Source organism: Rhinatrema bivittatum, chromosome 13, assembly GCF_901001135.1.
Source record: "Rhinatrema bivittatum chromosome 13, aRhiBiv1.1, whole genome shotgun sequence".
NCBI lineage: Eukaryota > Metazoa > Chordata > Amphibia > Gymnophiona > Rhinatrematidae > Rhinatrema > Rhinatrema bivittatum.
Genome location: NC_042627.1, coordinates 66540746 through 66565105, shown reverse-complemented (window position 1 = coordinate 66565105; position 24360 = coordinate 66540746). Strand labels below are relative to the sequence as shown.

The following is a 24360-nucleotide window of genomic DNA, read 5'->3' as shown; positions in this document are numbered from 1 at the left end:
TTGATGTATATAACTCATATTTAATTTTCAAAATATGTGAATGCCAACGTGATGCTTGGATTTATCTTTAAGCATTTCACATCAGCCTCTTTTTGGTGGTTTATAAGCTGTATCCATGCTGGAACTAATTTGTGTGTTTATATAAACAGTGCAGGAGTATGTAACCACCTTTTCTGGCTTCGGGGGGGGGAGAAATCGGACTGAACAAAGCTTTCCTTTTAATCTGAGCAAAGAATGATGATTTCCACTTGTGCAAAGCTCTACTGTATTTAAGTTTCTTGTATAAACAAAGTTTGTTTACTTAGCAATAATTATAAATAAAGAAATATTCTGTAGAAGTTTTATTTCAAGAATGTAGTAATTAAGCTTGACCTGCTCATCTTTACTTTAAAAAGATGGAAAGAGGCCAAGTCTGGTTCCTTTCTTGTCAAATGTTTTCCTCTCCACACATTAGCTCCTGCCTAATATAATTCTGTCCAAATAGGTTATGATGACTAATTCTGTAGAAGACTCCCACTATTATCCTCTTCATAAAAGCAGAGATCATTTTGTCCCATCACTGCAATACATCTGAAAATCCTCTTTACTTATTCCCATTTCCCTATACAGGCCCAGCTCAGACCTGACTACTGCATTTTGCCTCCCTTCCAGCAGATGGAGACAGAGAATGTTTCACAGGCACTGCCTCTTAACTCAGTGTGGAACCTGCATTTCTTCAGTATTTCTCTCTCTCCAACAGATGGAGATGGTACAAAAGCTGTGGTTCTGTATCTGTTTAAAAAAAAAAAAAGTAGCACTAGGGGCTTAGGTATTCTTGGAGATTGTTCAGCCTTTCCTAGCAGGAAAGTAGCAGGTCCCAATGGGACCATCCCTCATTGTAGCAAGTTAAGCATGAGCAGGGGTTGGGGACCCCAAATTTGCTCTTTTGGATACACAGTGGGGGGGGGGGGGGGTGATAGGCAGTGGTCCAGCTCCCTCAGGGGATACATACCTCTGCCACCCTTTTTCAGGTAACTAAACTTTTTCTTTTTACTAGTAAAGCTTCTACAGAAAAAAAAAAAAGAAGCAGTGCTTGTTTTTTGTTTTTCCCAGCATTCAGCCCATTGCTGGGGGGAAGCCAAAGGCAGGGTGCTCAGGCTGAGTCAGTCCTGGGGCTGCCAATCCCATTTGGTGTCTCCAGCAGCTGGTGCATGGTTAAGTATACTGGGCTACACCATCTCATACTGCACCTTGTGTAGGGAGCACTGGTCACAGCTCTCAACAGGCAGACAGTGCTTCTACTGTATCTCCACTTCAAGGGCTCTCTACATAACAGAATCATCTAAGCAGCGCAGCCTTGGCCTGGCTGCGCTGGTGGAGGCAGGCAACCCTTCCGCAGTTAAGGGTTGGAACAGGGCCATTTTGAAAACTTTCACAGCAGTGGAGTGGATCTCCTGCCAGCACTGGCTCATTCTACTCCTGCTAAGCCCCTGAGGCAGCCCCACTGTGGGGCGACACTCAGGCCATGTCAGGCTCTTTTTAAGAATACATCTCCAACAAAAATAGTTCTAATCTGACATCTTTTGGCATCTAAACCTACTTTGTTACCTGCAACACCTGAGGCCAGCAGCTACAATTAAAAAAAAAAAAAAAAGTCAGACAAAAAAAACCCAAAACAGAAGTCACTGACTGAAGGACCTGTGGCTTTCCTACCCCTGGATGCTGTGGGCAATCGCTGTTCAGTTTTAGCCAAACACTTTGCTCGACCTGAGGCATGGCCCATGCCAGAACCTAATTCCACAGGGAGCATCTCCTCTAATCTTCCTAATTTCTTGTCCAATTTTTTTTTTTTTTTTTGCTAGACTGCAGGTTTGCACCTCTACCATCTGCTGGAGACAAATACTGAGGGATATCACTCTAAAGTAGCAGTGCCTGAAAAGCTTTTAGTTCTCTGGCTCCATCTGCTGGTAGGGATGCAAAACCCACAGGAACAACTTTTACTCGTCTTTCCCCAGCTGCTACTCCTGATCTGTCACTAAGGTCCACATCAGCCTCTTCACACCTACTCTTACTGGTGAGCCCTGAAACTGCTGTTGCTCCTTCTTTGGCTTCACATGGCTGAATCTGTTCCATCCTCATATGGAAAGGAGAGGTACCATGTTGCTTAAACTGAATGACAGCTGTGTAAGGAGCACGACTAAGGGCAGCCTGCCCAGTCCGTTTCTAGATACTTTGACATACATTTGCCACCTCTGGTTCCATTTGATGTCACACCATGTGTGAGGACTACCCATCCTGCTTGTCCTCAAGAGGATGAGCAGTTCTGGGCTTTAACTAAGCCCTATTAAAAACAGACTTAGCAACAGGAACCCCATGGAGAAAAATATAAAAGGCTGAGCACCTTTTAGCTGGAACACCCACTTCAAGGGCTATTTCAGACAAGAAGAGGTTTCAGTACCTTTTTGACGTACAGCCTTGTCCCAGTTCTTCTGTAACTAGGTCAGCCATTAAAAAAAAAAAAATGGTACAGAGGGGGGCGCCCCCCCCCCCCCCCCCCACACAGGCTTGAGGGCTTGCAGACTGATCCAAAAGGGTAAACCTTGGCACAGGCTGGGAAATTACCCTTCCTGCCTACCCCTTGAGACAAGCCAATCTGCAATGCAGTGCACTGGTGTTCATGCACTCATACCAGCTGACGGGCTGATTCAGTAAAGTACACTCAGGCTGAGCACACCATTCACCCCCGGTTTGGCACGCTATTTTTACTCCTTATACAGTAAGGGGTAATAGCACGTGGAAAACACGTGTCCAACCCCCCCAAAACTAATAGCAACCGCAACATGCAAACACATGTTGATGGCCCTATTAGTCATGCCCACGCAATACAGAAAGTAAAACGTGCAGCCAAGCCACACATTTTACCGAAAGGTAGATGTTAATTTCTGCCAGCACCAGGAAAGTGCACAGAAAAGCAGAAAAAACTGCTTTTCTGTATACCCTCCGACTTAATATCATGGCAATAGTAAGTCTGAGGCCACAAAAATAAAATTAAAAAAAATTAAGTCTACCGCAGGTTGGAAGACAGAAGCTCCATTTTGCCGGCGTCCGTTTTCTGAACCCATGGCTGTCAGCAGGTTCAAGAACAGACGCCGGTAAAATTGAGCGTCAGCTGTCAAACCCGCTGACAGCCGCCGGCTTCTGTCAAAAAGGAGGCGTTTGGGACGCTGGCCTGTGCGCGCGTTGGGAGAGCGGGCGCTCGCCGGCTCTCCCGCGACTTTTACTGTATCAGCTCGTGAATGATTACGGCGTATGCCGTAGCCTCAAACAGGGACCCCCGTGTGGCTCAGACTGATCTGAGTGTATTAACTGCACCGGAGGGAGAACCAGAAGAGCAGAGCCGTATAGCGGAAGTTAACATGAAAGAGGCTGATCCCCTTGGATCGAACAGCAATAGAAATTCCACTTAACAGCAGCACCACTTTTCTTCAGGAGGTTGCCTTTTTTTTTCTTTTTAAAGGTACAGTGCTTACGTTTATTCGAGTCACAAGGCAATGCCATTAGGTGGAGGATGATTCTAGGAGGCAATTTTAGATTACAGAATTAGCCAGTGCAGTAAATAAACCCTTTGGAGTAGGTACTTGGAAGAGAACATTGACGTCGGTGCACCTAGATGCGGCTTTCCCCATCGTGGAGAGAGCAACAGAATACCACTGGGGGTAACTGAGGCATTAAGCCCAAGGCAGATAGGAAAGCAATTTGAAGCTCCGGTACTCAAGCTGAAGGCCTCCAGACTCATCCACCCCCCCCCCCCCCCCTTTTCAAGGAAGGGAATACTACCTGCAAAAGGTGGTTTCGGGAGGGTGGGGGAAGGGCTATATTAATGCATCCCTTTGGTAAGGACCTGTAGATTTTTATGGTGGGGATGGGAGAAAAACACAGTAGCACAGCATAAATACTATAGTTTCCGTAATTAGTCTTGGCCCCCAGCTACTGTACATCCACCCTCAAAAAAAAAACCCTATCATTCTCATGACCTCTAAAATTAAAGGTTTTTATATACAAGATTCATAAATTGCTACTAAATCTCACTATGGTAGCTTATGTTCATTGAGAACAGTTTTGAGCAGCCCCGGCCCCCTCCCGGGTCACTTATGAAACAAGAGCTGGATTTATGAAGACGTTTAATGACGACACATGGCACCATGAAGAGGTCAGATGAAATGGCAAGTTACAGCAGACGAGGCTTTTCTTCCCTACATGGAAAACTAGGGAGATCAACACTGTACATCCTACAGAACAGTTAGCACCTCCCTCCTGGTTTCAGTCCTGTGTGTCTTCCTCTCACCAGGTGCAGATGAACACCAACCAGCGTTAAACAGGGTTAAAAAAAAAAAAAAAGTAAGTTTATCTTCTTCCTGTTAAAGTTAAAAATGAGGTAAACTGCGTGCATCTCCCAACCACAGAGGGACGTTATCTTCTATTTCTTGCCTAGTGCTTTGTCCAGATTTTTCTTGATGCCATCAAGAAAGTCCGTTGTATTCACATAGTGCTCGTTCAGTCTGACACTGAAAAAAAAACAAACAAAAGTTTAAAGATCAGAACAGTAGCATCTATCTATATTAGCTGCTCTTGGCATGCACCTTTTGCCTCACATTCTCAAGCAATGCTAAGAAACTTGAGCAACCTTCAAACGTCTCAACGTTTCCATATGGAAACGGTTTGCCCACCGATGCAGAAACTCAGACCAAGCTAATAGAAAGACCATATGGCCTATCTAGTCTGCCCATCCACACCAACTGATTCAGTTGTACAATCCCTACCACTCCCGCAGAGATCCGATGCTCTTCTGGTCTACACAACCTGCAAAGGGAGCTAGGCTATTACATGCATTCACCACCTCTCAACAAGGAATTTCCTTATATCTGAATCTACCCACTTCCACCCTCATCCCATGACCTCCTTGTTCTACAGCTTCCTAAAGATTTTAAGCAAAGTGAGAGGATGAAGGTCAGATGCCAGAAGCTCCCTTGAAAAGCCTTTGCAACAAAACAGCTTTTCTGTTTCCTCGTGCTGGTCCTTGAATACATGGAGTGTTATGGTAATGCTGAAAATGCTATATTTTGTGTCTAAATGTAAAGTTTGGCATATAAGCACACTGTATCCAAAAATGGAAATTAAAATTTTTTTTGGGGGTGGGCAGGCTGGTTTGGGAGTGGAGAACAAAAACATTTATAAAGATTTGTTAAGGTAACCTTAATGTAAATATAGCTCAGATCATAATTATCTGAAAAAGGACTTTAAAAATCAAAGGTAACATAGGTCAGCTCAGTGGCAATCATCCAGGGGAAGAGGTTTTGAATTCAAGCCAGGCTTCTGCTCTTGCTCCCCAGGCAGGCCGAGGCAGCAGTCAGTCCCAGCCCCTGGAGGAGAGGAGAGGTGAGTTATTGCTCAGTGGCAACACCTAGTGGTCAGCCCTTAGGATATGTTAGCGACTCCTGGCCAAAACACTAATCACACGGGGTAGCTCCACTTGAAGGTTCATGTGAAAACTGCCATGCAAAAAACACCAATACAAAACACTAATCTTTATCAAAATATTTATATTGCAGACTGTATTCAGATCTAACCATTTATCATAGCATCACTAAGAAAGGGGGGCCATCTCCCAGCCTTCCCTTCACAAAAGTTATGTATAGTCAAATGGACCCACAGCCTTCTCTGCATAATCCTTCTGTGTTTAATATTTGAATCTTATTCTTCCTGCTCCTACATCCATCTAGACTCACGCCTGGGAGGTCAATTCTTAGTTTCTTACATACAATTGGGGTAGATATTCTCTGCTTATTTCCATTAAATGGGCACAAAAGGCTAATTAACAATATATAGCCAGAATTCGCCTTAAAAAAAAAAAAAAAAAAGCTCTTCATGATTCAATATCCTCCATTTAATCCCACATTCTAATTCTTCTCCATCATGGCCTTGCTTTTTCAGTCAAGAGCTCACCCTGCAAGGTGTTAGGCAGGCCTTGAGAAAACTGTACTGAACTAAGCTGCACTGTCACATTTGTTTGAACTGCATAAGAATAGCAAAGCTGCTTTGGCTGATACTTTCTACAAATAGGAGGTTTATAAAAGATTTTGCCAGAGTCCAGCCTGAAGTCTGTTCTCTGGCTGCTGTGTACCAGAGAGCTAAACATATGGGGAAGCAAGCAGCAGCTTTCAAAGCTGTGGTCAAGGCCAGTTTGCAGGTTCATGCCAGCAATGGTAAATTCCTATAACTGCTTTTACGCACGCCATAGTTGCCCTGCTTACATGTAAACTTCAACAGGGAGCTTTACAATTGGAAGACTAGACTAGTTTGGTGTAATTATTTGGCAAGGTACCAAGTAATCTAGTCTGGACTGGGCATGCAAACTTTTTCACAATCAGAAGTTTACTGCAGCAGAGCCCAAATGATTGTTACTGCAGTACCATTGTTTAGCCAACATCTAATTTTCAAGCATCTTTAAGAATACCTCAAAACAGGCAGGCAGCACCCTACAGTGCTTGGAGAAATGTAAGCAAAGCAACAGCTGACCCCGCCCCCCCACCACACAGGAACATTTTAACATAGTATGCCCTGCAGAATTTGCAGTACAATGAAACCTCCCTCTGCCCAAACAAAAAGTTTCCATCCTAGCCTTCTGCTCTCCACCCCCACTGGAAAAGAAAAAAAAAAAAAAAAAAAAAAAAAAAAAAAAGAGTTGACAAGTCCTCTTCCCTGGGCCACAGTAGGTAATAAGCATTGTGGACGCAGGTCAATATTCTCATCTCCATCACATAAGATTCCTGGTAGGATGGACCTCAGTGGGGGCATTTACTTCCCTAACCACCAAAAAATGTACAATTCAGTGTGATCAATGCGAGCACCCAGCACCACTTCTCGTCTCCTTCTGCTCCTAGTGTGACCACCAGTGCATTCTATAGCAGGGCTTGAAGCAGATGTAAAAAGCTTCTTGCTGTGTCAGTGGCGAGGTCACTAAAGTGATATCCCATGCAAGTACAGTGCTTTCCACAGCAGGCTGGCAAAAATCAGCAACTCTGTCCTCAACCCATGGGAGTTTTTGTGCAGCTCCTGTAGTGCAGGCACTTACTTGCTGAGGCCACCATGAATGCAGCCTGCAAGATCCTTTGTCATGACTCCACTTTCCACAGTCTCCACACAAACCTTCTCTAGAGTCAAGGCAAATCTGGGAAGACAGCAACACAGCACCATTTATACAAAGTGGATATCAACTGGTATAAATCAAATGCATTTAATTACTTGAGCTAGAGAGCGTACTGTGACCGCACTTTGAGTACTGTGTGCAGTCCTGGTCTACACGTTGCAAAAGAGATAACAGTGGAATTAGAAAAGCTAAGGGGAAGGGTGGCCAAAATTAAGGGGATGGAACGGTTCCAGGAGATTAGGGCTCTTCTGCTTGGAGAAGAGACTGCAGAGGGGAGAAAGGTTTATAAACCTGAGTGGACTGAAATGGGTAAATGTTAATCTGTTTACTCTTTCAAAGACTACAAAACTAGGGGACATGCAATGAAGTTAGTAGATGATACATTTAAGATAAACAGAAAATACTTTACACTCAATTAAATTCTGGAATGTGTTGCTAGAGGATGTGGTAAAAGCTGTTCGTGTAGCTGGGTTTAAAAATGGTTTGGAAAAAAGTTCCTGGAGGGAAATCCACTGCTTGTCAATGAGATAAGCAGCATGGCTTCTACTGAATCTAGGAATCCTGCCATCTGGACTGGCTGCTGCTGGATACAGGTGTTGGGCTTGATGGACCTTTGGTCTGACCCATCATGGCAAACATGTTTTTATGTACTATTTAAATCTAACTAAAGAGAATGGTATGGTAGCAGCAGCACTCAGTATTAATTATCCTTTAAGTTAGATACAGTTTTAACAAACAAGTTCGATACCTTTATTGAACTAAAACGTACAAATTATTGATCTCAATATCTAAAGTATCCAAGTGTACTAACAGCAATTACAAGATTTTATATTTACCCTGATCAAAGAGATTGCTGAAAATAAAATCCTGAAGCGTCCTAGTTTCTTCAGAAGACTGTACAACAAACATGTCTGCACTGCAATTCACTGCTCACACCAACAGCCATTAATTCTGCACCAGTTGGGAGAAAATTATCCTCCTTCATATACCATGATTCAGATGTTCAAAGGGTGCACAGATCAGCTTGTGATCATGTTTGTAAAAGGTTTACTTGACTAGACACAGGTTAATGCACCATTACAACTTGGTGGCAATCTACCAAATATATAAAGGAACCCAAACTTCACGACTGCATTCTGTAAATGCACACCATCCCTCATCAAGATCCTTAAGCAATTCATAATAATTTGTAGTTGTTTGTAAGGTCATATATAATCCTGCCAGCTTAGTAGCTAAAATTCAGCCAGTGCATTTACGTCCATCTGCATACCTCAGCAAAGGCAAAATGGGAACATTATGGCAGATGCTCTATGTAAGCTTAATACCATGAGGATCAGAAACACAAAAGGTTGTTTGCACATTTGTAAAATCCACTACTTTCTAATTTACAATCTCTTTATTCAAAAACAGGTAATGCTGCATTTGTCAATACAAACACACATCCAAGGAATGACAATTTAAGTACATAACTTAGTTATATGGGTAATACTTGAAATACACTACTTTTTAAATCTTATATTACCCTCAAGTTTTTACAAATATGTGTGTAGCCAGACAGAAGGATGATGGAATGATATTTGCCCTCAATGAGTACTGTACACAGTCCAAGATGTAGAAACTTACTTAATCAGGTCCTGGTTGCCATCTAGCTTGCCTCTATGTTCAAGGCCTCGAGTCCATGCAAAGATGCTGGCAATGGGGTTGGTGCTGGTGGGTCGTCCCTAAACAAAAGGATTCAGGAATATGTAAGATGAAGATGCTTCACTCAAGACATGAAAAGAAATGTACAAGCAGTAACTAAACAAGGCTCATTTAGGGATCTTGCCAACACATTTCCACAAGACCATGAGTATTGTGGGAAGAGGAACAATTCAAGTGGGTTTATATCCTGAATAAGTGTAGCAAGGAGCCTCAATTTAAAATGTTTCAGGGCTCAAAGCAGTTAAAGGGACAGAGGGTATTAAACTACTACTTGTCACAGATCAAGACAATCTTACCCTCCCACACACAAAGACACACAGCATGGCTAACTATACTCCTAAGGGTCACCTTAGCTTGAGCCGGATCAGCACCTGTCACAGAAAGCTAATGAGATGACCTGCTGCTGTCCATTCACTAGTCATTTCCACTTGCAGTTTGACCCAGCTATAAGTGAATGAAGGGGTTTTACTCTATTCTGAGATCTCATTTAAGTTTCAGGACTCTTCTGATGTGCTGTATTGCAGTGATAAATCAAGTTAGGCATATTGGGAAAGTGAACACAGACAAGATTTCAGCAAATTGTATATTAAAGTTAAGCTATGGCAGACCATTTAAGATACAGAGGTTGTACGGTCTCTCAAAGATCAAGTTATCGTAATTTATAATTCATAAAGGAGTCTCAGCAAGGGCCACAAACTTTGGTTTTCAGGACAGCCACAATGAATATTCAAATGCACTTGTATAGATGTGTTAAAAAAAAAGTGTTAAGACTTATTTGCATAGTTTTGTTACCCTATAAACCAGAGTATAGTCAGTTTCAAATTCACCCGTCAGTAGACACCACCACCACAAAGTATATTGTATCTGACATTTAGGTGAATATGAGACTGGGTAGACTATTGTTTACCTTCCGATTTCTCTCATATATACCCTAGAAACCATACCTATTTGCAACCCTCAAGGACCAGATTTGATAAGCCTTGACCTACTGTCTTGCTGCTAACAGACTAAAGCTCAGGCTAGAACAGAAGAGCCACTTTCTATTGCCTGAAAACCGTATTGACCATGTACTGGTCTGTACTACACAACCATTGGCCCTCAAGAGGTTCAAAGCGACACAGGCTGAAGAGAGCAGGTTCCATTACAAGTTCAGCAAACAGCACATGTATACCTTCTGGTGCTCCCTATAATGGCGGGTGACAGTGCCATGAGCTGCCTCTGCTTCAATGGTCTTGCCGTCTGGACACACCAAAACAGATGTCATCATGCCAAGGGAGCCAAAACCTGTATAAAGAGACTAGGAGAATGAATTTCTAAGGAATATGACAGATTTATAAAGACATAAGTGGAATGGAATAGAAAACGAGAGGGAATGGTTATTTACCCTTTCAAACACTAGGACCAAGGGACACTCCATGAAAGTAGGAACTGGCAGATTTAAAACAAAAATCATAGAAAGTATTTTTTTTCCCTTGGCGCACAATGAAGTTATTGAATCTGTTGCTAGAGGACGTAGACAAGACAGCTAGCAGTGGAGTTCAAAAGAGGATTGGATTAAGTTCCTGAAGTAAAATGTCCCTAAACTGTTATTTGCCAGGGAAAAGAAGTCATCACTTATCCTTGGAGAAACAAAAATTGATCAACTATTGGGCCATCTGCTAGGTACTTGTGATCCGGACTAAACCATTGTCAGAACAGTATGTTGGGCTCTGTGGACCTTGGCTTGACCCAGCATGGCACCTCTTATGTCCTGATTCTGCTGTTTACAGATTATCTGTACAGATATTTCTACTCCTTTTCAGAGTCATCTGCCCTCAATCTTCAAACCAGATTGTGCATGGTACCTGTTCATCAGTACAAATCATGGCTATGAGATTTGCCGAGATGCCATAATGAATACCAAGCGTCAATTTAACCGCTGAAAGGTCACTAAAAACTAAATACAGTTAGTGCAGAAAATTAATCCCCACCATGATCCACCCCCTATGGTGAAAAACAAGCCAGTTACCTTGAGCTAAAATATCTGACTGGACATCTCCATCATAGTTCTTGCAGGCCCAAACAAAGCCACCAGCAGACTTGAGCACTTGGGCCACCATGTCATCAATCAGACGATGCTCATACCAGATCTTCAGCTTATCAAATTCTGGCTTGTAGTTCCTGGAGGTTAAGACAATCGCCAACACGTTAACCTTCCCCTGCCTGGGATTGTCTACGGCCACATTTTCTCCCTTGCTATTGTTGCCGTAATCTGTATCATTCAGTCATCAACTCTAACAATGGTGAAGAGATCAGATCCATGCCGGAGAAAAAGTCACTAGGCAATGCCCCATGCTAACATTTCTCCTATCTAATGAGGATTTCTAGACTACAATGGCCCTTGTATTGAAATATTAAGACAAAACCAGGGTAGCATAAAAATCTAAGTCAGTCAGTCCACAATGCATCCTGCTCATGCAAGGGCCTGAGAATGGAAAGTACTGATTTATATCCATCCAGGTATAAGAACCACTGATTATAGGAGATACTACAGACGGTCGATAGCGGGAGAAGTTTAAGCATCCTCGCTCCATAGTTGATAGTGTGAAGAGGTTTAAGAGCTAGGTAAGCCAATTCCAGTCTTCCTCCAGAGATTTATTGTCATGAATGGTGCTGTCTACAGGAAGTTCTCACAGTGGCTTTGGATGGATGCCAGTTTAAGAGGATGAGTATAAAACAAAACTGAAGTTCTCCCTACTTCTCAAAAATGTCTTGGAAGATGTCCTTGAATCTGCCATCATAAGCCTTCAGAATAGTATTCTTAGTGCTCATGTAGAGGGGCCACTTCTTCTGAATGGCATACTGGAAACAGCTGTGAGCGAAGCCTGTGATAGACTGAAAATGCACACGTTTTAATCCCACGGAACAAGGAGGGAGAGGGGGCAGGAGGAACAAACACAAGGGTCACATTCGGTCTCCAGAAATAACCACAGGTTCATCAAACCACATCACAATAGATCTGGACACAGTGGATCAAGTTTGCAAGTGGCAGCAATATGATATATTTAAAAAAAAAACAAAAACCACCACCAAATACTGTGCTGCTCTTATAAAGATGGACATGGAAAAGGGAACCTACTTTGGGGAAAGATTCATTTTAAAATGTCATGCTTGGCGCGGTCTCAAGGAGTTCATGCAGATCATCAGAAGGGAAAATCATGCAGATACTCATTTATTGGAGAGTGGGGGGAAGCATTTGGCTATTACCTAGATACTTCCTTACCTCATCTGTGTTGTACATGCCCATCCCAACTCCACCTCCTTGGAAATTGAACACCTCCCATTCTTTGGCCGCAGACCCATCCTTGGGCGTGAATACCATCTTGAAGTTGCCAGCCCTATCTACAACAAAGTCTGTGGCCTTGTACTACAAATGTAAAGTAAAAAAAAAAAAAAAAAAGTTTAAACTTTGTGTTAACCATTAGCAACTTTTGAAAGTTACAGTTGCCCCAGTTAGTGACCGATCACTCCCCCAGGCCCTCTCCATTTAAGCCATGACGTACCTGGTCACCATAGGCATGTCTGCCAATGGTGATGGCCTTGGTCCAGCCAGGGACGAGTCGGGGAATGTTCTTGCAGATAATTGGCTCCCGGAAAACTGTCCCACCCAAGATGTTTCTTATTGTACCATTGGGACTCTTCCACATCATCTTCAGTTTAAATTCTGAAACATGAAATGCAGAGAGGAATGCTGCAATCACCATGCTAGGTACCACGGAGGAGAGTTCAAATTGAGCACCACTTGTGATGTATGTGTATCTAGGCATAGAGCAGCAGAAACCATAGAAAGATTTGTCCAGTTTTCTTGAGTGGTTGGCCAATTAACTTCCAGCCAAGTTCTAAAGATTGCTGCTGCTCTGCTGTACATACAGCTCAAAAGTAATAAAACAGATTACATACAAGACAAGTTTTTAGATACACTGAGGGATCTGAATTTTTTTAAGCTATCTTTAGCTTGGTAAAGGCCACAGACCATCCCAACCCTGTAGTTACTTTAATCTAGCCCTGCCACGTCTGAGCAATCTCAATCCAGCAGAAGACTAACAAGAATGGTCTTAAAGGCCAAAATCTATTTAGAAACTGCACAAAGTTACTACAGGTCATGCAAAGTTCCTTCAGCTTCAGACCAGCAATAATTAGGATGCTACAAGGTTTCCTGCTGCTTGTTCACTAGATAAGAGTTTAGTTTAAACTTTCAATTGCCTCTCTTTTTACATAAAAAAGTGATTTACAATCTTAAAAGACATAATAGTTCAACAATACACAAAACAAGTACACAAACTCTAGATTTATCACACAATATAAGATGACCCTGATCAATAAACATAAGACCATAGTTAAAAATAAGTAGTTGGGGACCAAGTATTAAAAGCTTGAGTAAAACACCAGGTCTTAAAATACCCTTTTCTGAATTCAGAGTATTCCTTTTCTTGAAGTACGGTAAGGCATGCCACAAGAATGGTGCATTACGTTTGTCTGCTACCTTCCAACCCAAGCTTGGCTGGGGAAGGGGAGTCTTAATAGACCATTCGGGGCAGACTATAGGCAGCCACTAAGTGCACATGACAAACTGGTGAGGTGCAAAGGGACACCTGTATGTAGTACTTTAAAACAATAGATAAATTACATTTTTATTCTACATATTGGAAGCCAATGAAACTCTTGTAAAAAAGTGGGGCAACCTGCGGCCATTTAGTTTTAAGGCTTCCCCTCTTACCTCTACCTTACAATTAGTCTCCAGAGTCCTTGCAAGGGGGCACCGGAGAAGAGAATGCCTCCTTTTCTTTTAAGGGGCAGTCTTCGGCCACCCCACCCCTGTCCCACCTTAAAAAACAGGTAGAGCTGAAAAGTCAGCATAGTGGCTGCATTTGTAAAAGCCGTGGTCTTTTCCCCATTATACTACTGTGAGCCCTGATAAAAGGGAACTGCAACAGTTCAAACCATCCCAAATTTGAGTCACTGCCAGTAAAATACAGCCTTGTTCCAGAGCTTCATTTCATCTGTTCCCAGGTTAATTATGCCGTAGGAAAGCAAGAGCAAAATATGAAACTGTTCAATGATTAGGCAGCATCTAAATATATTTACAAGCAGTTACTCCATCCAGTCATGAAGCATAACCCGGGGCAATGATCTAGTACTCTTCTCCTACCTTCAACTCTGGCTTCATCTGGTGTGATGGTGGCACACTTCACAGCTACGTTGTATTTCTGCGTGGCCAGTGCAGAGTCTATGGTCACTTGGTCACTGGTCTGGTCACGGTATGGAAGACCCAAGTCAAAGTATTTTAGCTCCAAGGCCACATTAGGCAGGATCAGCTAGGAAGAGAAGGAAAAAAAAAAAAAGCTATGAAAACCTCAAAATATTGCTAGGTCAAAGTACCAAGCCTTAGTAGCCCCATTACACTGTAGCTTGCAAACTGATCCAGGGGGGAAGTTTAGAAACGGATCAAAAAAAATAGATGACCAACGAGGGGAGCCTGAAGTGGTTAACACTAAACCAGGTTAGCAGCAGTTTTTCCCACTCCAGACAGCTTCAGAACATTCATACTATGGGTCTAATGTTACCTTTTCTTTGATGAACTCCCAGATGATGCGCGTCATCTCATCTCCATCCATTTCCACTATCGGGTTCGCAACAGCAATCCTTTTGTCTGCATCTTTTGGGGGATTGGGAAGAGGGGGGAAGAGTTACAGAACACTTCCATGTTAACAGAAAAATTAACCTCCCCCCAGATTCTCCTTACACCACTAACAGTTAAGTGACCTTAGGACTCCCATCACGCTCAACACCGGTTAACACCAAGCGAAGGCACGATTTCCCACCTACAAAGATGCTATCAAATTCACACCGCCCAAGGTTCACTGCAACACTTTACGTGAAAGTATGGGGTGTTTCAGAATATCCCTGGATCAGCTTAATACAAATCCCAAGCACCTCTGGTCCCAGTGCCTCACTGGACACCACAACGTGGCACTTCAGAGTAAACCATGGGACAAAGGATCAAAGGATGCAGATGCACATGGACAAATTTATTTTTTTTTATTATTATTATAGCAAAGTGTACAGGAGAAAAATTAAAAATTGAGTACATACATCCCTAAAAATGTGGGAAGTTTTTTTTTCGGTTACTCCCACATGAGGCTGGCAGACTGATCAAAGGTCAGGCTAACTTGCAAACATTTACACAAACTGATGGATGCATACAACAAGTCCACTACTGTGCCAGAGCAATGTGGGAAAAGGTTACTGTTCCTAACCCAAATTACCAGTTCATCTATATTCGCTATTTCTGGAAAGCAGTGTTCTAAGCAAATGAATATCTACCCTGTGGCGTGACCAGCATCATATAATTAGCTGCATAACTACAGAACTGTTAAATTTAAAGTGGCACCAATTCTTCTTTTTAATTTGAGATTTGAAAAATTCAGGGAGGTGATTAGCTCACCAAGCAAAAAAAAAAATCACTACAGAAACCCAAGTATTAAAGTAAAAATTGTGTGTAATCCTAATGTGACCAGTCAATAGCAGGGGAAAAAACAAAAAAGTAATTATCCATCCACTCAGGGATTCTTTTCCCCTTCTTGACAATGTAGGCAATAAAAGGAAAATATGACAAACGAGGCAGAGAGCATACCAAACCAGGAGCTCACAGCAGTATGTCTGGTCATGGATGGTAATCTTAATTTTCTCCTGTAATTCCTAAGCCAATGAGTCATAGCTGTTAATTGTGTCAGGCTCTGCTCAGTACTATTAAAAAAATAAAAATTAAATATATATAATTTTTGGGATCATTAACATGCATGAGATTTGCACACAGCTCATACCTATTTCATGCATATAAATTAGGATTATCCAGAAAACCTGACAATTAGGGTCCCTCAAAGACCAGAGTTGTCCACTCCTGTGGGCCTGGGGAACTAGGTCCACTAAAGTAGTGAAGCACAGTATATTATCCCCCCAAGACAGCATGGAAAAATGACAGCTGTATTCCACAACAGGGACTTTTAAGTACTTGTTCTTATGTAATCCTCCTTGAGTAATTGGAAATCAGACTATAAAATATAAATAAATCTGCATTTCAGACTGCTAGAATGGAAAGGTATCTCAAACTTGAATGATTCCTGTTTTCTGCAAACTAGTAAGGACCCAAGACATCAGGAACCCAAACCAATGATTCTCCCAAGGGACTACCCATCATACAATCCAGGGAATACCAAGGCAACCACCACACTATGAACAGAATATTTTGTGCAGATCAGTTAGCCAGCTGGAGCAAGTTTAAACACTGGAGAATTATTTCAAAACAAAAACTGTTCTAGAAGCTACCTGCGCAAGTTTATCCCTAAACAATCATGAGTATGTTATCTGCTAATTCCCAGCAACTCCCAGTTCCACCTCTTCTTCCTCACTGAACTACAACTAGCTGCGGTTTTGTTAATGCAGACATTGAGAAAATTCCTCCATGCCACTATGTCAGTGCTTGACTAGATGCCAAAAAACGTGTAGCAAAACTGTATAACATGCTAAAAGAATGAGGTTTGTAACAATTGCAGTTCCTTATCCCACTGCATAACTTTGGGACTATCTTGATATGAGAATATAATGCACTTAAAATATGTCACACTAATTTATGATAAAATAACCCACACCTGCCCAAGAATTATAATACAAATTATTCAAAAGAATGCACTAAAGAAAGCAGATCCTGCCAATGTCAATATCACTACTTCATGCCCCCAGCTAAAAAAAAAAAAACAAACGCATCTTAGATTCTACAAAGCTAAGAACAGATATGCTATTCACTGTCTCCACAGGCAGCTAACAAAAGTAGTAAGAAACAGAAGCTTGGCAGCAGAAAAAAAAAGCAAAAAAATCCACACAGCCTCTAGTCTATTCACCCACAACTACTCATCTGTACAGCCCCTACCACTCCCTCAGAGATGCCCCTCTTGTGCTTATCCCATGTTTTCCTGAATTCAGATATCATCCCCATAGCTGGCTGGAACTGGGCTTTCCGCTACCTTCAGAAAGGTCAAGAGTTTATGGAATGTCCCGAGTCCTCCGGCAGCAGGCGATTTGCTTTAAGAAAAAATTCTGTTCAAAGGGGAAGCAAAAGATTGTTCTTATTTTAATTTCAGGTAACTTGTAAGTTTAGATAACTTTTAGCATTTTTTTTTTGTAAGCAGATGTATAGAAATGAAGGTTGTCAAAAGCTGTAGGTGAGACTTTTTTTTCCCCTTGGGCAGGTTAATGCAGAGCTCTTGAAAGCCGGTCAGCTGTATTAAGTTAGTCCAGTAACGAAAAAAAAAAGTCTCACCTACAGCTTCTCACAACCTTCATTTCCATACATTCCATACATCTGCTTATATTGTTATGTTTCACGTAACTCCATATAAATTGTTTAATTTGTTTCATGTAATTCCATATAAATTCATTTGAAATGTTCCTTGTAAACCGCCACTCGGCGGTAGTTATTTCAGTTACCTGTGAACCGGAGTGATATGTATTTTATACAGGAACTTTCGGTATATAAAAATAAAAAATAAATAAATAAATAAATAAATATTTAAAAAAATGCTAAAAAGTTATCTAAATTTACAAGTTACCTGAAGTTAAAATAACAATTTTTTACCTTCCCTTTGAACAGAATTTTTTCTTCAAGCAAATCTACTGCTGCCGGAGTATTCAGGACATTCCATAAACTCTTGACCTTTCTGAAGGTAGCGGCAAAGCCCAGTTCCAGCCAGCTATCCTACACAGTAAACGGAAATTTGTGTAAAAACATGACCACTCCCGGTACAGCTGATAACCTCCTCCTTCCTCCCTGCAGTCACCTTGAAACCAGGCCTGCCTTGAAACTATGCTCTCCTTTCAATATAGACTAAGGACCACAAGGGTCTCAATGACCATTTCTAAAACTACAATTTCTCTATTCCAGCACCAAGGGATCTCCAAGTGTTATTTTCTGTCCTATAGAAGGCCAGCATTGATGCCAGACTGCACTATCCTTAGGCAGCAAGCCTGGATCATTGTGTCTATTTACCGTCTGCAATATTTAAACTCTACTCAAGACGTATGCCAATAAGTTACACACTCATCCCAAAATTAAAGTGAACACAGAACCCAATTTGATTCCAAATGGGCTACAATTATACAGTTTTTGTATAGACATGTATACACAGAATTAGAGCAATGCACAGTGAACCATAACAAAGGTATCCTACAGGTTAAGGACACCTCTACAAAAAGAAACCTAGGCAGAGGGGCCTTTCAGAGCTAGAAGCGGTTTTCACTCCTGATGCCATTCCATTCTTTCCCTGTATAGAAAAGTGGGGATGCTGAAAAGAAAAAAAAACATACAAAAATATTTTGGAACCTCATATTTAAAAGTTAGCCCGTTAGGCAGGGGATGCTACAGCACTTTAGGATGTTACCTAACAAGGCAGGAGGAACTCAAGAGGCAAGCATTTGCTGCTCCATTCGTTTCGCTGGTACACACACACACACACACATCACGAACGGACAGCAGGCACGCAAAACAGATGGGTGTGCGCGCATGGGGTCTGCACTAGACATACATGCCTACTATCCATTCCTGAGCTATGCCTCGACCGACAAAATGAATTAAATGAATAGAGAATGCACATCCCCTGCGTACCAGCTTCTGGAGGTAATCAATGTGGCCCCCCCCAGCTGGGGGAAGGGGAGGTGTAGGTGGGTGGTACAGTTAATTGTCAAGGGAACAGGATGGAGCCTAATCAGCCAAGAATCCCTGGTGGTGGCTAATGAATGGCCCAAGAGTACCTCAGCCCATCTGGTCAAATAGTGCAGGCGGATGGAAAGGGGAGAAACGGCTGGAGAACGCAAGAAGAGGAAGACAATCTAGACCAAAAAAAAAAAAAAAAAACCCCAAACAGCTTAAGATCAACAGCTAAGGAAACAAACAGCAATTTTTATTTATAAATAATTTTTTAGTTTATATCCAACTTTTCTACAACAGTGCTCAAAACAGGGCACAACAAAGAGGCATGTACTGTTCCTATAACAAAGATACTTAGGAAAATACCATATTAAAAATAATCACAAAAAGTCCTAAAAAACATTAAATAAAATGCAATAACCCCACATCTAATATGGCAGCAGTTTCTCTCTGTATTGGATTTTCAAAAGTATACATACTGGACCTCAGGGGAGGGGGATTTTTTCAATCTACATATGCAGCTATGAATTCACATCACCCACAAACATTAAGCATGTTGGACCCCAATATATTGTTTGCCCAAGTTAATCTTTCCAAGCTCCACAATTTAAGAATGGTAATATTAGTTGGCCAAATTATATTGGATGTTTTGCAAATTAGATCACTGGCAGCTACATGCATTTTTCATAAATATAAGAGAGGAAACAATTGACAGGGCATGTAACTCGGGTTACTTATTCATTTCACTGAAAGGTAATCATCCATCAGAAGATTACAAAAAGGCATTTTCACCTGGATGGATGCCAAACTGTCCTTTCAAGCATCATACATTGTCCTTTAATGCCAACAGTAATACATTTAAGAACATAAGTTGCTATACTGGGTCAGACTAAGGGTCCATCAAGCCCAGCATCCTGTTTCCAACAGTGGCCAATCCAGACTACAAGTACCTGGCAAGAACCCAAACACTAACAGGCTGATACAGTACAGTGCGCTCCGGAGCGCACTGTTAGCCTGCTCTTGGATGCGCGTTTTCCCTTACCCCTTATTCAATAAGGGGAGAAAAATGCACGTCCAACCCGCGGCACCTAATAGCGCCATCAACATGCAAATGCATGTTGATGGCGCTATTAGGTATGCACGCGGGATACAGAAAGTAAAATGTGCAGCCAAGCCACACATTTTACTTTCAGAAATTAGCGCCGACCCAAAGGTAAGTGCTAATTTCTTCCGGCACTGGGAAAGTGCACAGAAAAGAGGTAAAAACTGCTTTTCTGTGCACCCTCCGACTTAATATCATGGCGATATTAAGTTGGAGGTCCTGAAGAGTAAAAAAAAAAAAAAAAAAGTTTAAAAAAATTTGAATTCGGCCCATGGCTGTCGGGCCGAAAACCAGATGCTCAATTTTGCCGGCGTCGGGTTTCCAAGCCCATGGCTATCAGCGGGCTCGAGAACAGACACCAGCAAAATTGAGCATCGGCTGCCAAACCCGCTGACAGCCACCGCTCCGGGCTAAAAGGAGGCGCCATGGATGTGCTAGTGTCCCTAGCGCCTCCTTTTGCCCGATTCTACCGCACTTCATTTGAATACTGTTATCGTGCGCACCGGCGAGTGGCCAGTGCGTGTGCCGGGAGAGCGGGCATTCGTCCGCTCTCCCGCATTTTTACTGAATCGGCCTGTGAGTAAATCCCATGCTACTGATACCAGTGGCTATTCCCTAAGTCAACTTGATTACCAGTTAATGGACTTCTCCAAGAACATATCCAAACCTTTTCTAAATCTAGCTATACTAACTGCACTAACCACATCCTCTGACAAACTCCAGAGCTTAATTATGCATTGAGTGAAATAGAACTCTCTCGATTAGTTTTAAATGTGCCACGCTAACTTCATGGAGTGCCCCCTAGTCTATTATCCGAAAGAGTAAAATAACAGATTCATATCTACCCGTTCTAGACATCTCATGATTTTAAAGACCTCTATCATATCCCCCCCTCAGCGTCTTCACCAAGTTAAACAGCCCTAATCTCTTTAGCCTTTCCTCATAGGGGAGCTGTTCCATCCCCTTATTTTGGTCTCCCTTCTCTGTACCTTTGCCAGTGAAACTATATCTTTTTTTGAGATGGTGACCAGAACTGTACACAGTATTCAAGGTGCAGTCTCACCATGGAGCGATACAGAGGCATTATGACATTTTCTGCTTTATTCACCATTCCCTTCCTAATAATTCCTAACATTGTTTGCTTTTTTGACTGCCGCAGCACACTGAGCAGACAATTTCAATGTATTATCTACTATGATGCCTAGATCTTTTTACTGAGTGGTAACTCCTAATATAGAACCTAACATCATGTAACTACAGGATGGGTTATTTTTCCCTATATGCAACACCTTGCACTTGTCCACATTAAATTTCATGTACTATTAGGATTCCCAATCTTCCAGTCTTGCAAGGTCCTCCTGCAACTTATCACAATCCGCTTGTGATTGAACTAGTCTGAATAATTTTGTATCTGCAAGTTTGATTACATCATTCGTATTCCTTTCCAGATAATTTAGCCTGCTGCAAAAAGGTACTCGTCCTACATTATTTAGGTATTTTATATACTGTCACTAGCCGTTAAGCCCGTTAAAACGGGCGAGATTCCATCTGTCAGACCGGCACGGTTAGAGCCGCTCTGTTCTCCACAACTTCCCTTTTCCTTCCATCCTCTCACCTCATCTACAACCCCTTCCCTCTCCCAGCCCTCCTCCTCCTCTTTTTTCTCTTCTCCAGAACTTCTTACCCTTCCCACTTGTTCAGTCATATCCTCTTCCCCTCTCCCTCAGCCCTCCTCCACTCCCTTTTTCTCTACTCCACTTTACCCTTCCCACTTACATCCTCTTCCTTCCATGCCTTCTCATCTTCCTTCCCCTCCCACCTCCTCCACAACCCCGTCCCTCTCCCTCAGCCCTCCACTCCCTCTTCTTCTCTCTGGCCCGCCTGACACTTAGATACCACCGCTGCTGCTCCATGGGAAGTCTCCAGGGGGTCTCTCTCTCGCGTCTCTCCACCGGGCTCGTTGCTGGTCCGACCGACGCTCGGTGATGAGGCGCACGTGAGAGAGACACTCCCGGAGACCTCCTGTGCTGCCGCCGTTGCTCCTCCTCGCCATTTCCAAGACAGCTGTCCGCTGGTCTCCCTGCTGACCGCCGTGCTCTCGCGCATGCGCCGTAGAGCTGCTCTCTACTGCACATTTGCGGCAAGTCAGTCCAAGCCCATTTATATGGTAGATTCCAAAAGAAGATGATCAGTTTACAAAAGCAACATTCACATTATAGGTCAACATCATCAAAATATGATACATTAGTTCCTTTTATATAAACCTTTATGGAGGTAGTCAGCGAGTTGTCTTAATATTTTTTAAGTCTCAATGTCTATCCTTTTCTATGTTATTTTTGTTAGATCATATATATTTTTGAAAAGCCATCTAATGCCAAAAAGTTACATCCACAAATTGATACCGTAATTAGAACAAAAATGTCTTGAATATATTCCTGAGTGGTTAGCTGCACAACAGGAGCCAACAATCCCACAGTTTAAATAATCTGCAGATTTCTGCTACAATTCCAGTGCCAACAGAACCCATAGAACTGTTTACATCCCTCACTAAAAGGATATAGACTCCCTTAGGTACAGGCTATCTTCCTGAACTGTCACACCAGAATAAGGGCACTGGAAGGTCTCCATTCAGGGTGGAAAACACAGGAATTTGTGGCTCCCTACCAGTCAGGCTGCCAAGCAACAAGCAGGAGGTAGAATTTTGCCTTCCCCCACGAATCTTCCAGTATGAAATACTTTAAAAAGCCATATTCAAAAACAGCTAGGTGACATATCTTGGGAACTCAGCAACTGTTTTAAATACCACACTGTACTAAAATCAGGGCATCATTTGTAAAGGAACCCAGTTCCTGTGCAAAATTCAGCTCCTCATTCAGAAACGTATCACATGAAAACTATATTTGGGAAGGAAACTCACGTATAAAACAGATTTCAAGCCCTCTGGGGACAGAGAAAATATAGGTTGAAAAGTGCCTCGCCTCCAGGCACCGCGCGACGAAGGGGTTCCCCTTTGTCACACCCCTTCGTGCAACCCTTCGTGCCTCATTTAATATCGATTTTGTACATTTTTTGTTATATAAACCTTATCCAAGTTATATACCCTTTTATTTTATTAACAAATTTAATTTTAAATTGTTCACTGTACCAGACTATGGAATTATTCTCCAGCTGTTATTTGTTCTATGTAAACCGGTATGATTTACATGTAATGTAAGAATGTCGGTATATAAAAATCCAAAATAAAATAAAAAAATAGCACCTGAATGTAATTCGCCTTGAGCTACCAAAGAACAGATGTGAGATAAATCTATATAGATTTTAAGAAGCCTAAAGGGTGCCAAAGCAGAACTTAGTTTTGTTTTTTTCCAAAAAGTTAACAAAAAAAAAAAGAAGAATATTGGGCAGTAGAGTGAAGGTCACACTAATGTGAAATGTCCTAGACGCCTTTCTCCTGACAAAGGTCAAACTGCTTAACTAAACAGTCACGCGTTTGGGAAAGTTACAGATAAACACAGAAGCACTTGGGAAACGTCAAAGGCACCTTTCCCATGGTTGTACTATTACAACTGGCACACGTGCGCTGGTTTTATTTTAACCTCCCCCCACCCCTTTCATCGGCCCTCTGAATTTCTCAAAAGCCTCCAAAAACCTTTCCAGATTCAACCCGGTATCGCAGACCCTAAAGAAGTAATTTCTCATCCATCAACCCTCATCACAGTGTTAAATGTCACAGAAAAAAAAATGTTATACCATCATGTAATAACGTCTTGCCCCATTTCGCAAGTGGATTAGTTGCAAAGCTAAGAGACGGCGCTCCCGTCCAGAATCTGTAAGCAGAGCGAGCCGGCTAAAAGCCAAAGCAAACCCCTCGCTGGAGGGAGAGGGGGGGGGGGAGGGCGCCTGCAGGAATGCGAGCCGAGTCCCTGCCAGGTGCCGCTGTCCTTGAGAACAGCCCTGGAGGACGCAGTCGGGCCCGGACACTCGAGGACGCGTGCAGCCCACCCCCGGGGGGGCCCGTCCCCAGGCGAAGCCCCGCGGCGCCTGCCTGCCACCCTCTCAAGAGCAGAGACGGCCCCAGGGCACCTCGCTGGAGGGGAGAGCTCACCGCTTCCGGCTGATGGGGACGAGCTGCCGGAGGCCTACCGGCTTCCTCCTCCTACTCCCCCCGGCACGCGTTCCCCCTTTACCAGGCTCCCCCCCCCCCCCGGCACGCGTTCCCCCTTTACCAGGCTCCCCCCCCCCGCCTTCCTTCAGCGCGCCAGGAGAGCGGTGAAGGGAGCCCGGCATCCCCGGCTACAACGCCGAGCCGGCTAAAGCATGCGTGCGCGACCGCCGGCTTTACTCACAGCTCCTCCGCTGCTGCACTTGCTGGCTCAGGGCGGGCGCCAGGACGGCCGGGCTCTTGCTGAGGGCGGCGGACGAGGAGGCTTTGCAGAGCGAGTGCACGGCCCGGAGGTAGCCGGCCATCCTGGGAAGAGAGAGAGAGCGAGAGAGAAAGCCGGGAGGGAGCGGGGCGCACGCACTGGCGGAGGAAGCAAAAAAAAAAAAAAAAGGAAGGGTAGGAGGCGGTAGCCTCGCAGTAATAGCGGCGCGTCCCCTCCTCTTGCTCCTCCCGCGCGAGGAGCCGGCTTC

At 43.0% G+C, this 24360-nt stretch overlaps 1 protein-coding gene across 1 annotated transcript; it reads right to left on the bottom strand.

Annotated features, from left to right (window-relative positions):
- Positions 1-4143: 4143 nt before the first annotated feature.
- IDH2 (isocitrate dehydrogenase (NADP(+)) 2, mitochondrial) lies at positions 4144-24281 on the bottom strand. Its single transcript, XM_029574890.1, has 11 exons — positions 24075-24281; positions 14491-14582; positions 14076-14241; positions 12430-12590; positions 12150-12293; positions 11625-11761; positions 10896-11047; positions 10059-10171; positions 8810-8907; positions 7112-7207; positions 4144-4544 (listed from the first exon to the last, which is right to left on the bottom strand). The coding sequence occupies exons 1-11, from the start codon at positions 24193-24195 to the stop codon at positions 4457-4459; spliced, it is 1368 nt and encodes a 455-aa protein (XP_029430750.1). The 5' UTR covers positions 24196-24281; the 3' UTR covers positions 4144-4456.
- Between the last annotated feature and the right edge of the window lie 79 nt (positions 24282-24360).

What these genes read in the sequence shown, in the direction of transcription:
- IDH2 (XM_029574890.1), bottom strand. Translation starts at nt 24,195, where the DNA reads ATGGCCGGCTACCTCCGGGCCGTGCACTCGCTCTGCAAAGCCTCCTCG. An exon ending in AGATGAAGCCAGAGTTGAAG is followed by an intron (nt 12,591 to 14,075) that starts GTAGGAGAAGAG and finishes TTCATGTTTCAG; the next exon opens with AATTTAAACTGAAGATGATG. An exon ending in ATTCATGGTGGCCTCAGCAA is followed by an intron (nt 4,545 to 7,111) that starts GTAAGTGCCTGC and finishes TTTTTTTTTCAG; the next exon opens with TGTCAGACTGAACGAGCACT.